The 15,879-nt window shown below is 37.3% G+C and overlaps 1 protein-coding gene across 11 annotated transcripts in view; it reads right to left on the reverse strand.

The window, feature by feature from the left end:
* NCOA1 (nuclear receptor coactivator 1) overlaps positions 1-15,879 on the reverse strand; it is a 213,862-nt gene that overhangs the window by 91,075 nt on the left and 106,908 nt on the right. For all 11 annotated transcript variants that reach the window (XM_078149820.1, XM_078149819.1, XM_020983963.2 and 8 more), the window contains 2 exons: positions 15,302-15,468; positions 373-470 (listed from right to left, as the gene is read on the reverse strand). In XM_078149820.1, the coding sequence (XP_078005946.1) occupies positions 373-470; positions 15,302-15,468 (265 nt within the window). The remainder of the gene's footprint in view (positions 1-372; positions 471-15,301; positions 15,469-15,879) is intronic.

The following is a 15,879-nucleotide window of genomic DNA, read 5'->3' on the forward strand; positions in this document are numbered from 1 at the left end:
AAACTCATCTGCAAAACAAGATATCACCTGTATACAGTACCCTAATACTGAAGCAGGTACTGACATTTGCTGTATGAGAATACAGTAATTCTATTAAATGTTTTATCTTCCCAATGGATCCTCTGATTCCATTATTAGGGGAAAACTGCATGTTATGTTTTAATCCTCTTTATCATCCTTCAAACAGCATTTTTTACAAAGGCTTTCTGGAAGAGATCAAACATTCATTTCTTAAAAAACCTTTTCAAAACTGTGCTCTTCACCAAACATATCCTTAACTTGTTTTATAATTCTTCCAAGTGTTATATGTGAAAAAATTCTGAGTTGGTAGTACAAGAATTAATGACTACTGTTATCAGAGGGTACACCAACCTCCAAAAGAAGGGGTCCCAAAGACTCCTTTTCAATCACTCCTTGACTACTTGATGAGATATCTGATTTCTGGACGTCATCATCAGTTGCTGTTTTCTCTGTAATAAAAGAATTTTTGTGTGAAATAATTCTGAAATTACCTGTTTTCTCTGTGATAAAAGAACCTTTTTGTCAAATAATTCTGAAATTACCTAGCACTAAATGGAAAAGTCACAGAAAATGTAGTTTCACCAGATTATAGATACAGAACTATTATCTCAACACATCACCCTAGTTTACTCCTTTTAGTCAAGTGAGCATCTAGGACAGATGACTGAGAATGGTGTTAAAGTACCACAAACACTGAAGGTACATTAATTAAGGTATTTGTACTTATAAGCATAAGACCAAATGAATATATTAATGTAAGAATCAAAAGGCAATACAGAGTCTTGTTATTTTAAAGAGGGTGATAACACATTACCAATTATGATTTGTGCAAAAGAAGTGGCTTCCAAGACATCATCAAGGGCAGGTAGGGAAAGGAACTGGACTTCTGAATCTATTTGTGTAGGAAAATTAACCTTTACCAAAAAGTCTAAACCTTCTTTACAGCTTATAGTCATGAAGCATGGTGTCAAATTCCAATAGAAAGAAGGAACACTAAATCATACATCAAGATCTCTGCAGTCTATACACTAACTTAGAAAACCACACACTAACATTATCCACGTTTACTGTATTTTTATTTATTGTTAAATATTTTCCATGGGGTACTGTGGGCAATATCACCCACAGGCTGTGTAGTTAACACCTCTGCACTATACTATGCCATTCTTATAGGACATACCATAAAGGGAATGTCTACCTGAAAGAAAAGGTCAAATAGCAAGAGCAAAGGATAACAGATGAATAGCCTAAATGCTATTCCTGTATCCATGCAAAATACTAAAAGACCCAAAGGAAGACCTCTAACACTTGAAAAGATGTCCTGTGAGAGACTAATGGAAAGATAGGGACAAGAATCATGCAGAATGAGAAAAAGTGAATCAATTGTAACATACAACAATGGATTATAATATCCAATGCACTATCAAAAATACCCATACTGAGAGATCATGGGTCAAATAAAATATTTAATTAAAAGACCAAAGGCACATGTTTATCAGAGGAATGCTGATTTACTTATCCATGTATTTGAACATTGTTATACTGTGCTTCAACTTAGGAAAAATATATTTTAGAAATTATAAAATGCAGGGCCATATTGTCCCCACTTCTATAAACAACAGATACATTCAATAAAACATTTATCAAATGCTTATACAAAATAACATGTTTGGTACTTTCCAGGGATGCAAAAAATGCTAAGTTCATGTTTCAAGGAATTTATAATTTCATTAAGTTGATAACATACATACCAAAATAAAACAAAACCCAACAACTAAAAGATAATAAAAAATAGCATAGGAAACAATGTCCAATAATTGACCAACAATTATTTTAATTATTTATGTTTATTTACATTTAATTTATATTTATGTTTATTTATATTTAATTATTTATGATTCCAGCTAAATATATTTTTTCTACATTTGAAGGGTAGAGACAAAATATTCACAAAGATTGGGGGTTTGTCCTCAAAGAGCTTAAAATCTAATTATCAGGACATGGCTAACATAAAAAGTCAGAAAATAATTAAATACAAAACTACATAATGTTGCCATATTTTCACTAAGAATACAAAGAAAAAGATCATTGTCAGCTAAGATACTTTGGGAAAATTGCATAGAAATGTTATCACAAGTTTGAAAGATAAAATTTTGAAAGGTAAAATTTAAATAGAAGATATTAAAATATTTTTGATGAATGCTCAATGCTCAAGAAAGAGCATTCCAGGAGGAGTTTGATGCTAAAGAGAGAGAGAGAGAGAGAGAGAGAGAGAGAGAGAGAGAGAGAGAGAGACAGAGTCACACCCAGGAAGAAAATGGACATTGCATGAATGAGTGAGTGGACTAGTGAGGACACAAGCACAACTAGAATGTCACAGGAGACTTGGGAGTAACAAAATCCCCTAGAGCAAGGGTGGGGAACCTATAGCCTCAAAGCCACATGTGGCCCTCTAAGTCCTCAAATGCTGTCCTTTGGCTGAATCCAAATTTCACAGAACAAATCCCCTTAATAACGATTTGTTATGTAAAACTGTAACACACAAGGCAGGCAAGCCAGTCTAGCTCAGACAGCATGGCATCCTGGGGGAGAAATGGGAGGCAGTATATGCCAGACAAGTCAGGCTGACACTACTACCATCTTGACTACCATCTTCCCTCAGATTCTGATGGACAAAGTCCAGGATCCTAAATTTAAGAGCCTTGGTAATTAGCACTGCTTCCAGCCCAGTGCCCTCAGTCATCATCCTGGGATGCAATCCTTGGGCAGATGCAGCCACAAAATTCCTTGGTACTGTTAGATAGTTCAAAAATAGAAATGGATATAATTTGATCTGTGAAAATGACATGTTAGAAGAAATTTTACCATCTTTTTTGCCTCTGCACCCAAAGGACCATAAAACCTTTGATCTTATTTAAAGCTGAAACTGTGTTATCTCCTCTATTAGATTATGAGCTCCCTGAAGGCAGGGACTGTATATTTCTAGTACTTACCACAATGCTCTGCACAAATAAGTGCTTACTAAAGGCTTTGTTCATTTATTCATATTTGTTTTGAGAAGTAACCAGAATCAAGGTTCAGAGGAATTTGGACTTGATATAATCAACAATGGGGAACCTTCTTAGGTTCTTAGGCAAGGAAGTGAAATGAAGTCTTTTTTTAATTAAGGTTAACTTGGTATTATGCAGCCTATGAAGGTGTTTTAGTAATTCAGATCTGAAATGATGAAAGCTTGGACCACAGAGATGGCAGTGAGAACTGAAAGGAAAGAGCAAATCCAAAAAACACAGGGAAAAGGAATAAACAGGATTGGTGACAGATCGAGATTACAGAGTAGTAGGAAGAAGTAAAGCCCAGCTCCACAAACAGATATCTTCTATCTAGAAAATCTATCAGATCAAATCCTGATCAGGAAAACTAACGAAAAACAGTGAGAGACATTTTTCTAGCCCAAGGCAGCACAGAGAGAGACATGGACACTAGTGTCTACTCAACAGCGTGTTGCTCAGAGCATTTCAATGTCACAGACAAAAAAGGAGACTGAGGCTGTGTACCACAGCAGGAACTACTGGGACAGAAAGAGGTCCCAGATAGCCTCTGAACTAGAGTACACTTCAGGAACAGAGGCTATACTGAAGCTCTGCCACTCACTACCCAGTGTGGACTCAGGCAGTGAGTGACATGTGCCCAAGTATGACAGAAAGGAGCTGTCCCAGGTTCTAGCTATCTACCGAACAGGAAATAAGTTCAGAAGCAAACGAAAAATGGGGCTCTAACCCCAGGAGCAGAGGAAGGACTCAGTTCTAGCCTCCAGTCCCAGGCTGAGACCTATAGTAATGAGGGCAGGAATTTTAAACCAAAGGGGAGCCTGCAATTCTGTCACTCTGGATTTGATCTGCCAGTCTTCCTGGAAGGCTCACAGTGGTTGCATCCAGAAACAGGCTCTGGGAAATAACAACTAGGGACAAACTGACAGAGGTCTTATTCAGACCCAAAGTTGGATCAAGAGCCTTAAGATCTCAGAGGAAGAGAAAGAGTAAAAGGGCAGTGATTAAACTTTGCCATAGGTCACATCACTCTGGAAGCAATGAAAGCTTGAAGATCCCAAGCCTGAACTGTCTCTGAGATCCTACAATAACATAACATTCATCACCCCAAGAAAGTAGCAGAAGGACCCAAGAGGACAAAAGAGCAGGTTATAGACTCCCCATACTCCAAGAATGTGTAGTAACATAAAGTTCAAAGTCAAGAAGGCTAGAAGAATGAGCAAATAAAAAAGAATACCACAATGAAGAGCTATTATAGCGAATAAGGAAATTAAAACACAAACTGAGAAGATGAGTATTGACTCTAAAATATCCATAAACACAGCCTCAAAGAAAACCATGCAAAATCCCACAGCAGCTTCGGCACAAGTTCCAACCAGAATTTCAAGGAGAGATAAAGCAACAATTTAAGAGACAGAGAGAGAGAGAGAGAGAGAGAGAGAGAGAGAGAGAGAGAGATTTTAAAAAACTAAATGAAGTTAGTAGAGGGAAAAAAATGCAAAAAGAAAATGAGAATGTAAGAAAGACATGAAAAGAGAATGGCTTGGAACAAGAGGTACAAAACCTTACCCAAAAAAATAACCCCCTGAAAATTAGAATTCACCTAATGGAAGTTAGTGATTCCAAAAAACAACAAGAAATAGTAAAATAAAGTCAATTGATGAAAAAAATACAAGAAAATATGAAATATCTTATAGCAAAAACAGCAGACTTAGAAGTTTAAGAATCTTAAGGGGCAGCTAGATGGTACAATGGATAGAGCTCTGGCCTTGGAGTCAGGAGGACCTGAGTTCAAATCTGCCCTCTGACACTTGGCACTTAGCTGTGTGACCCTGGACAAGTCACTTAACTCTGACTGCCTAAGCAAATCAAGAATCATAGAAATACCTGAATGCCATACCCCCCTCAAAAAAGTTTAGATACCATATTTGAAGAAATTAAGGAAAACTGCCAAACTCTTAGAACCAGACGACAAAATGGAAATTGAAAAAATCCACTGCTCCGCTATAAAAAATAAGTAGAATGGTTTCAGAAAAACCTCAGTTATATGAACTGATGGAAACTAAAATGGGCAGAACACTGTACACAGTAATATTATAATGATGATCAGGGTGTAGAGTGTGTTCAGGGAAGACCAGTACCTCTGGTGTGATGGCTGCCAAGCCCCTTTCAAGGCTGCTTTCCACTTTTGGTGTCCACCTGTACCACCTAATTCACTCACTCTCTCTCTCTCTCTCTCTCTCTCTAAAAGAGGAAATTGGGATTAAGTGACTTGTCCGGAGTCACACAGCTAGGAAGTATTATGTGTCTGAGACTCAGGTCCTCCTGACTCCAGGGCCGGTGCTCTATCTACTGTGCCACCTACCTGCCCCAGTACCATTAAATCTCACTTGTGGCTCTAAGATGCTATAGCATATGCAGCAACCACACCCTGGTAAACCATTCTGGAAGATGGGCTAAACCAGATCTAGGGTAACAGAGGGGTCTCAAACCAGTTGGTGAGTAAGGGGGGTGTCTACCCCAAGCATGTGAAGACTTCCCCTGCTGGAATAGGAGGATGAGAACAATTTGTTCCAATGGCCACGAAGGCAGTTGAAGCAGGCTCTGTAGAGCGCTTAGAGCTTGGTTAGACATCAAAGACTCCACTGTACTTTGAGCCATAACCAGTCATCTTGATTGTGTCCTGCCACTGGACTGTGATGACTCTGGAGAAGAGAGTAAAGCCAACAACTTTGTGCAACTCTGTCTCACTTAAATCCAATTTATGCACAAATCAAAAGATACCATCCATACCATTTTACCAATCTCAAAGTCCTGTGGCGAAAGACAAGTAATTAAGTAGCAGATGCAGATACACTGGGAGGTGTAGTCATAATCCTGCAGATAGGCAACCCAGGCCATAGTGTCGTTTTCTCCCTGGAAGCAACAATGGAATTTAGCAGGCTCCAGGTGTCTAAGCAGCCTTTCAAGGATCACACTGCTCATCTCCTGGTGTGAGGAAGGGGCCAGAAAAGGTGTCCTAAAAATTTTTTGCTTACCCAACCCTGGCCTGATTATTACGGCAGGCAGGGCATCCCACTCTGTGGCAGAAACACAAAAGAATGTACATAAACATCTGCAACGACAATTCCACTAACCACTGGCACACGGAATGTGCATACACTTACAGACAACACAAAATCCAGCAGATCTGCCAGACGAGCAGCTCTTGTTTCAAGAGAACTCAGCAGGTATTACAACCAAATAGCAGCCCTGAGTGAAACAAGGCTGGCAACTGAAGGCAAGCTTACTGAAGCTGGAGCTGGATACACATTTTTCTGAAGTGGCCACAGTGAAGGGAGCACCATGAAGCTGGTATAGGTTTTGCAATCAAAACTAATCTAGTCAGCAAACTTGTATGCCTACCAAAAGGAGTAGACGATAGGCTCACGACAATGTGATTAACACTTGCAGGAAAACATCATGCCACTATCATCAGTGCCTATGCTCCCACCTCGATGAACCCTGATGAGGTCAAAGAAAAATTTTATGAAGACCTGGAGACCCTTATCATCAATGTGCCAAAAAAGGACAGGCTTATAATTCTGGGTAACTTTAATGCTAGAGTAGGCTCAGACTACTAGACTTGGCAGGGAGTCCAAGGGAGAAACGGAGTTGGAAACAGCTACAGTAATGGTCACTTACTACTGATGACTTGAGTATCTTATGACCTCATCATCAACATGGTCTTCCATTTACCTAAATGCAATAAAACTTCATGGATGCACCCTCACAGCAAATACTGGCATTTAAGTGATTGTAAGGAGAAGAGACAGACAGGATGTGAGAGTGATAAAGGCAATGTATGCTAATGAGTGCTAGACTGATCATAGACTTATCCTCTTCATGTTAAATATTCACCTTCAACAAAAGCAGCTTCCCCAAGGCAAAATGACTACCAGAAGGATTAATGTCAACAGACTAAAGCTCTTCTCTCAGTGGGAACAATTTGTTGCTAACTTGGAGGGAAAGTTGAGCCAACACACAGTTGGCAATAGTGGAGTAGATAAGGAGTGAGCAGTTTTCAGAGATTTGGTGTATAGCACTGCATTTGCTCATCTGGGCCAGAAAACTCACAAACACCAAGACTAGTTTGATGAAAATGATGGAGAAATTCAGAAGCTGTTAAATGTAAAATGAGAACTCTACAGGGTTTACCAGAAGGATGGTTCATCCATCTCTAAGAAAGCAGCATTTAATTCCATCAAAAGTAAAGTACAAGCAAAGCTTAGAGAGATGTAAGATTCTTGACTCAGTAAGAATGCAGATGAAATTCAGTTTTACGCTGACAGTAACAATCCAAAGTGCTTTTACGATGCTCTGAAGGCTTTTTATGGGCCAAAGACCTATGGTGCATCTCAACTATTTAGTGCTGATAGAGCCACATTGATTAGTGATAAGGATATGATCCTAGAGAGATGGGCTGAACACTTCCATATTGTTCTCAACAGATGATCATCAAACAATGCTGAGGTCACTGACTATTTACCTCAGATTGAAGTCAATCCCTCCCTAGCTGAAGTTCCAACTGAAGAAGAGATTTTGAATGCCATTAGGCACCTGGTGCTGATTCTATTCCAGTTGAGATTTACAAGGTAAGGGGTCCATTACTCATACAAAAGCTGACTGAAATTTTCCAAGTTATATGGCAAGAGGAGATTATTCCCCAGGAGTTCAAGGATGCTTCCATTGTCCATCTCTATAAAAGTAAAGGAAGTAGATTGTCCTTGACAATTACAAGGGTGTCTCTCTCTTAGTCCTTGCTGGCAAGATTCTTGCCAGAGTCCTCCTTAATAGGCTGATTCTTCACCTGGAAGATGATCATCTACCTGAGAGCCAGTGTGGCTTCAGAAAGGGCCAAGGAACTGCTGCCCAACAACTCCAGGAGAAATGTCAGGAGCAGAACAGAGATCTGATCAAGGCCTTTGATACTGTCAGTTGTGAGGGCTTATGGAAAATTATGTCAAAATTTGGTTGTCTGGAGAAGTTAATCAACATTGTATGGCAATTTCACAACGGCATGCTTGCCCGGGTTCTGGATAATGGCCAATGCTCTTGTGCGTTTCCAGTCACCAATGGAGTGAAATAAGGCTATGTGCTTGCTCCCATTCTTTTTAGCATGATGTTTTCAGCCATGTTATTAAATGCTTTCAATGAGGATGAACATAGCATTAAGGTCAGCTACCATATCGATGGTAAATTCTTCAACCTAAAAAGACCACAAGCCAAGACCAAAGTGGAGGAAGTGTTGGTGCATTATTTTCTATTTGCAGATGATTGTGCACTCAATGCAGCCTCTGAAGCTGAGATGCAACGAAGTATGAGTCGTTTCTCTGCTGCTTGTGCAAATTTTGGCCTAACAATTAACACCAAAAAACACAGGTACTCCATCAGCCACCACCACACTATCCCTGTGTGGCACTATCAGTTACAGCAAATAGATTTTTGAACACTATGGATAAGTTCACTTACTTTGGTAATGTACTTTCCAGGGATGTACACATTGATAACGAGCTAGACGCATGAACTGCCACAGCTAGCTCAGTGTTTGGGAGGCTCCAAAGAGAAGTATGGGAGAGAAGAACAGGCTTAGTACCAAACTGAAGGTCTACAGAGCCACTGTGCTGACGTCATTGTTGTATGCTGTGAAACCCGGATGACATACCAGTGCCATGCCAGCAAAGTGAATCGTTGCCTTACAAAGATTCTGAAGATCAGCTGGCAGGATAGGATACAAGACACTGAAGTCCTTTCTTGAATTAAACTGCCTAGCATTCAAACTCCACTTCAGAGAGTGCAACTTTGATGGGCTGGCCACATTGTCCAACTATAAAACGTACACTTGAAGAAAAGATTATTTTATGGAGAACTCACACAGGGCAAAGTTCACATAGTGGTCAGTAGAAGCAATACAAGGATACTCTAAAGGTCTCTCTTAGGAACTATGGAATTGTTTGTGTGACATGGGAGACACTGGCACAGGACTACTCAGCATGGTATGTCCACAGCAGAGAAGGCACTATGCTCTATGAGCAAAGCAGAATTGAAACAGCTCAAAGGAAACGCCAAATGTTCTCATGGATTATTTGTGCCTGACTTGTGGTAGAGCATTCCGAACTTGTATTGGTCTGATCATCCACACCTGGACTCATTGAAACTTGACTCCAGCGTAGTCATATCATTTTGGTCCTTTTCAAGAAGGGCAACAAGCAAGGATGATCAAACATTAAAGACTTAGCTACTCTGATCAAGACAATGATCCAAGAAAATTCCAAAGGACTCAGGATAAAAAATGCTATCCAGCTCGAGTGAGAAGTGATGAACTCTGAATGCAAATTGAGGCATACTTTTTAAAATTTTTATGTTTCTTGGGGTTTTCTTTTACAACATGGCAAATATGGGAATGGTTTGCATGACTTCACATGTATAATCAACATGAAATTGCTTGCCTTCCCAAGGAGCAAGGAGGGGAAAGAGGGATCATAAGAATTTGGAATTCAAAACACAGATACACACACACACACACACACACACACACACACACACACACACACACGGGTACAGAAACACATTTACCAAACAGGGAAATAAGACAGAAAGGGATAAATAACAGGAAGAGTAGACTAAAGGAGGGATAAGTCAAAATCAAAAAGGGGGAGAGACACAAAGATGAAGAAAAGTACAGGATTGACAGAAATACTCAATTAACAATCATAATTACGAATACGAATGGGGTGAGCTCATCCATAAAACAGAAAAGAACAGCAGAATGGATGACAAAGAAAAATTCAGAAATATATTGTTTAGAAGAAACACATGAAGCAGAAAGATACACACAGAGTTAAAAATAAGGAATTGGAGGAAAATGCTTTTAAGTGAAGAAAAAAGGGCAGGGGGAGCAATCATGATCTCAGATGAATCCATAGCAAAAAGAGAACTAATTAAATAGAGATAAACAGGGAAACTACATTTTGCAAAAGGTATTACAGACAATGAATTAATGCCAATGGTAAATACATATACAGCAAATGACATAGCATCTAAACTAATTTATATATGTATTAAATGTATACACACACACACACACACACACACATACATATACAGCAAATGACACAGCATCTAAACTCTTAAAAGAAAAAATACTGTCCATTGGGTTTTCTTGGCAAAATACTAGAGTGGTTTGCTATTTTCTTCTACAGTGGCTCCCATTTTATAGATAAGGACCTGAGACCAATAGGAATTAAGTGACTTGCCCAGAGTCACATAGCTAGTAAGTGTCTAAGGAAGTGTGTGCGCCTGCACACATGAAATTTTATGGGTTGCTCCTTGGCACATTTGCTGTCACCTCACATTTTTATTTTAGTTTAGTTCAACCTTCAAAAAGAGTTTCACTCTCTCCAAAACCTGAATCTGCATTTATGCCACTAGGTGGCATAGCATGTTGTAGCTACATGATTTGAACATTAAGCATTTATCTCTAGGTGTGTTTAACTGATGTAAGAAAAAAACTATACTTGGTTCTTCAAAAAAAATGATGCTGAAAATAACTGCTTAAAAAGTTGAAATGGAACAACATAAAGTAAATAAAAGCAAAATTAAGCAAAGCTGAAAGTTTTCAGCCCAACACTTTAAAGATATGAATATATAAATTATAATTTGGTCATTCAGTTAACAATCAGTTATTAAACATTTATTATATATCAGGCACTATGCTAAGTCCTATGCATACAAAGAAAGGCAAAACACTGTCGCTGACTTCATGAAGCTCAAATGGAAAAGACAACATGCAAATATGAAGGTAAGAGGCTGAATCAATCATCCTACCCATTTAAAGTAACTGCTTTAATTAGATAAGAGCACCTCTAATGAGGCAATCAAAGGCATTAGACTGGGTTTCAGTAATCTGGTTAATCAATTTCGAAGCTGTAAAAGTCAGTAGAGTAAGTAAAGTTGCACTGGTATTGGCTAATGAGTCAGTCATCCCAGTGGGTCTTTAGTAAAATAGAGAGCCAGGAAATAATCCATGCATTTGTGTATCTGGAATCTTAAAACAGAAAGAAGTTTCAGTCACTTGCCTGAATGGGAATTGCTGGGGGGAGGCAAGGATAATCAAAGATTTTTGGATCTGTTACACTGCTTTGACTGACAAGAGAATGAACATGTTAACTTCAGAGTGTTAGAGGATCTGGACTGCTCATCAGGATCCTATCAGTGTCTCAGGAAGAGACACAATTGAAGGAAGTATCTGAATTGGGAGAGCAGCAGCTTCAGGACTCTACAAGGAACCAAATGGGAACTTCATGAAGCACCCAGGAAGGTTACAGGAGTACTCCCAGAAAAGGGACTTAGAGCAATCCTGAGTTACTCTCTTCCACATGGATCAGGGAAGAGGTTAGATATGCAAGACACATTAGTTAATGACTAGTAATGTACTGTTTGATAAATCCGAAGACTCCAGCTTCTGGGATAAGAACTCACTATCTGAAAAAAACTGCTCGGAAAACTAGAAAACAGCGTGACAGAAACTAGGTATGGACCAACATCTTACACCCTACACCAAGATAAAGTCAAAATGGGTACATGATTTAGATATAAAGGCTGATACTATAAGCAAACTAGGAAACAATTTACCTGTCAGATCTATGGAGAAGGGAAGAATTTATGACCAAATAAGAGATACTGAATATTCTGAAATGCAAAATGGATGATTTTGATTACATTAAATTGAAAAGTTTTTGCACAAAGCCAATGCAACCAAGATTAGAAGGGAAGCAGAAAGCTTCCCTGTAAAACATTTTTTCAACCAGTGTCTCTGATAAAGACTCATCTCTAAAATATACAGAGAACTGAGTCAAATTTATAAGAATATAAGTCATGATTGATAAATGGTAGTTTTCAGATGAAGAAATTAAAGCTAATCTATAGTCATATGAAAAAAATGCTTTAAATCACTATTGATTATAGAGAAATGCAAATCAAAACAACTCTGAGGTACCACATCACACCTATCAGATTGGCCAACACGACAAAACAGGAAAATTATAAATGCTGGAGAAGATATAGGAAAATTGGAACACTAATACATTGTTGGTGGAGTTGTGAAATGATTCAACCATTTTAAAGAGCAATTTGGAAGTATGCCCAAAGGGCTGTAAAATTGTGTATACCCTTTGACCCAGCAATACCATTTCTAGGTCCGTATCCCAAAGAGATCATAAAAATGGATAAAGGAGCCACATGTACAAAAATATTTATAGCAGCTCTTATGGTGACAAAGAATCAGAAACTGAGGGGATGCCTATCAAATTGGGGAAAGGCTGAACAAGTTGTGGTATATGAATGTAATAGAATACAATTGTGCTATCAGATATGATGAGCAGGTGGACTTCAGAAAAACCTGGAGAGACTTGTATGACTGATGCTGAGAAAAGTGAGCAGACCCAGGAGACCACTGTACACAGTAACATCCACGTTGTGTGACGACCAACTTTGCTAGACTTCGGTCTTCTCAGCAATGCAACAATCTAAGACAACTCCGAAAGACTCAGGCTGGAAAATGCTGTCCACATCCAGAGAAAGAACTAGAGTCTGAATGCAGACTGAAGTACACTATTTGCTTTCTTTTTTGTTGCTATTGTTGTTTTCTTTTGTTTATTTTTTTCTTGTGGTTCTTCCCATTGCTTTTAATTCTTCTTTACAATATGACTAATGTGAAAATTTTTAAAAAATCTAAAAAAAAAGTTTATAGTAGCTCTTTTTGTGGTAGCAAAAAAACTGGAAATTGAGAGGATATCCATCAGTTGGGGAATGGCTGAACAAAACTATTACGCTCTAAGAAATGATGAACAGGATAGTTTCAAAAAAACTTGCAAAGGTTTATATGAACTGATGTAAAGTGAAGTGAGCAGAACCATGAGAACACTATATAAATGTGTGTATTTAAGGATGATCAACTGTGAAAGACTTAGCTACTCTGATCCAGACAATGATCCAAGATAATTTCAAAGGACCCATGATGAAATATGCCATCCATCTCCAGAAGTGATGAACTCTGAATTCAGAACAAAGCTTGTTTTTCAAAAATTTCTTTATTTTTGTGGGTAGTTTTTTTTTGAAGAGGGGAGTCTATGTTTTCTTTTTTAACATGGCTAATATGGAAATATGTTTTATATAACTTTCCATGTGCAAGGGATATCACATGGCTTACCTTCTTAAAGGTTAAGGGAGAAATTTTGGAATTCAAATTTTTTAAAAATTAATGGGTTTTTTTTACATTTGATTGGGAACTATTTAATGAAATAAATAAAAACATACTTCCCTCCAAATAAAACAATAAATATTCTGCGCCAGGATTAACATAAGCCAGGCTACAGATTCCAGTTCAAGGGTTAGAATGTAAACAGGCACTTATTTATTGTACAAAATGCAATACAAACTTTATTGATATCAAGAGATTAAAAGAACACGATTTTTAAAGTTAAAAAGGATATTATAAGGAAAAGTTAGTTAATTTCACCTCCCAATAACCATCGCATTTGCCACACTAGGTCAGGAAGGCATCCCCTCAAGGATAAAAGCACTCCTTCAAACCTCTGTTATCAACTCCCCCTTAGCCTACATATTTTATGCTTCAGGCAGCAGAAAGCCCAATGGCCTCTCTGCCCCTAAAAAGACCAGCCCAGACTATAAAAAAGAGGTGTCACTCCTACCACAAAACTGCAATAAACAAAATAGGCATAAATAAAAAGATATCATTAAATTTTACTTTTTTAAAAACTCAGTCAAAATTTGATGACATGCTTTTGTAACTACAAGTTTGCACTTTTATATCAAGCCAACTCCAATGCTGCAGGTTTCTTTCAGAGGTTAAGCAGATCAAGCTTTTGTTTCCTAACAAATGATAGAAACATCCTTTCTTGAAGTATTTAAATTTTTTTTCTCATTCTCAATCTCTCCTTTTTTATTTGCTTTGTTTCATTTTGGGAAAAACAGCATAAACATGGGATCTGCATTTTTAAAAGTTTGTGTAAATTCTTGACAACTATGTTACAACTGTGCTCTGTAGTTTTCTTATAAGGTTAATGCAGCCATCTACTTTCTTATCCGTTTTACATACAATCATACTTGTGACAAAAAATTTTCCATAGATATATTCTACAACTTTCCTAATCTGTAAAATCAGTTGCACTGCTTAACATCATCACTGTCAGAATAATTAAGTCATCACACATCAAATGCAATACTGAATAAATTGCACTTTAATAAATCACACCTTAGAATAAAATATTCTTACAAGTGTTGATTGTAAAATACCAGAGAATTTTCTTTGTAATTATGAAGAGATCCCTATCTAAATTAAATACTTCTAGAATAAAAATAGGCTATTTTATAATTCACCAATAAAAAAGCAATATTTGCCCTCAAATTAACTGTGCATAAATACCTTTTGATCCAGTGAATATCACTTTTGCATCAAAGAGATCAAAGAAAAAAGGAAAAGGATCCATATGCGCAAAAATTATTATAAGAATTAGAATATAAATATGACCATCCATAGGGGAATGGTGGAACAAATTGTAATATATTAATGTAATGGAATATATTGAACTATAAGAAACAATGAAAGGAATAGTTTCAAAGAAATCTGGGTAGACCTGCATGAACTGATGGAGAGGAAAGTGATTAGAACCAGGAAAACAATCTGTACAGTATTTTTACATAAACAATGTAAAGAAAACTAGCTTTGAAAGATTTAACAATTTTTATCAATGTCATGACCATCCACAGTTCCAGAGGACCAATGATAAATCATGCTACCCATCTCCTGACAGACAAGCATGACCAACATGTAAATGTATTTTACTTGATGATGTGTAACGGTTTTGCTTTTGTTTTCTTTTCAACTGGTAGAAAAGAGGAGGGGATTGGGGGTGGGAGGTAGGGATAAGGGTTATGGATAAGGTTCCAAAAAAGGAAAATGTAAACAGAATGAATCACAGAGAAGCAAGACAGTCTTCAAAGTTACATACTGATTATATTACATACTTAAAATGTAAAGCAAGTACTAAATAATAAAGATTCACAGTTATATATAATCTACTGTTCCACAATTTATATGAAAATGCTTGTTTTATAGAAGGTATAAGTTCGGAAATTTTTAAAAAGTATTTTGAATATAAAAATAGTTTTACCTTGTTCCATTCTTTTCATTTGCTGAATTTGATCTACTGTTTTCTTTAATATCTTGCATTTGTCTGGTTTTACACTCAGGCTATCAATGTCACCAATGTTCGCAGACAGTAACTCAGCCAGCTCTTCTAAATATTTATTTTCTTGTTCCCTGCGCCTTTTTTCAGTGCTGTTGACAAAGAAAATCTAAATTATAATTTCATTGCTACTTTCTATTTTTCCACAGTGTGACATGTAATAAGCAAATCTCTATGTAGAGACTCAATTTTTTATAGAACTCAAAGGCAGATTAAGAAACCAATGTGAACCTATTTAAGAATCAGGAACTGCAACAGGAACCATAAGGCCAAAACCAATTAAAATAAAATACAATTTTATTTTCTTTGAGCAAGTGATGTGTTCCCAAAAAAATGTGCATAGATTGAATTAAAAGTGACCTAACAAGCAATCCTTTAATTGTGTTTAGAATACTTTTACAATGTTAATATAACCCGTTATTCTGTCTGTTTTATATTTGGATTTTCCACAGTTTTGGTTTTATTAAGGCAAGGGAAATCTAAAGAAGAGGCTAGGAGTGCAG

This window comes from Phascolarctos cinereus, unplaced genomic scaffold (assembly GCF_003287225.1).
Source record: "Phascolarctos cinereus isolate Bilbo 61053 unplaced genomic scaffold, phaCin_HiC Scaffold_2;HRSCAF=192, whole genome shotgun sequence".
Taxonomy (NCBI): domain Eukaryota; kingdom Metazoa; phylum Chordata; class Mammalia; order Diprotodontia; family Phascolarctidae; genus Phascolarctos; species Phascolarctos cinereus.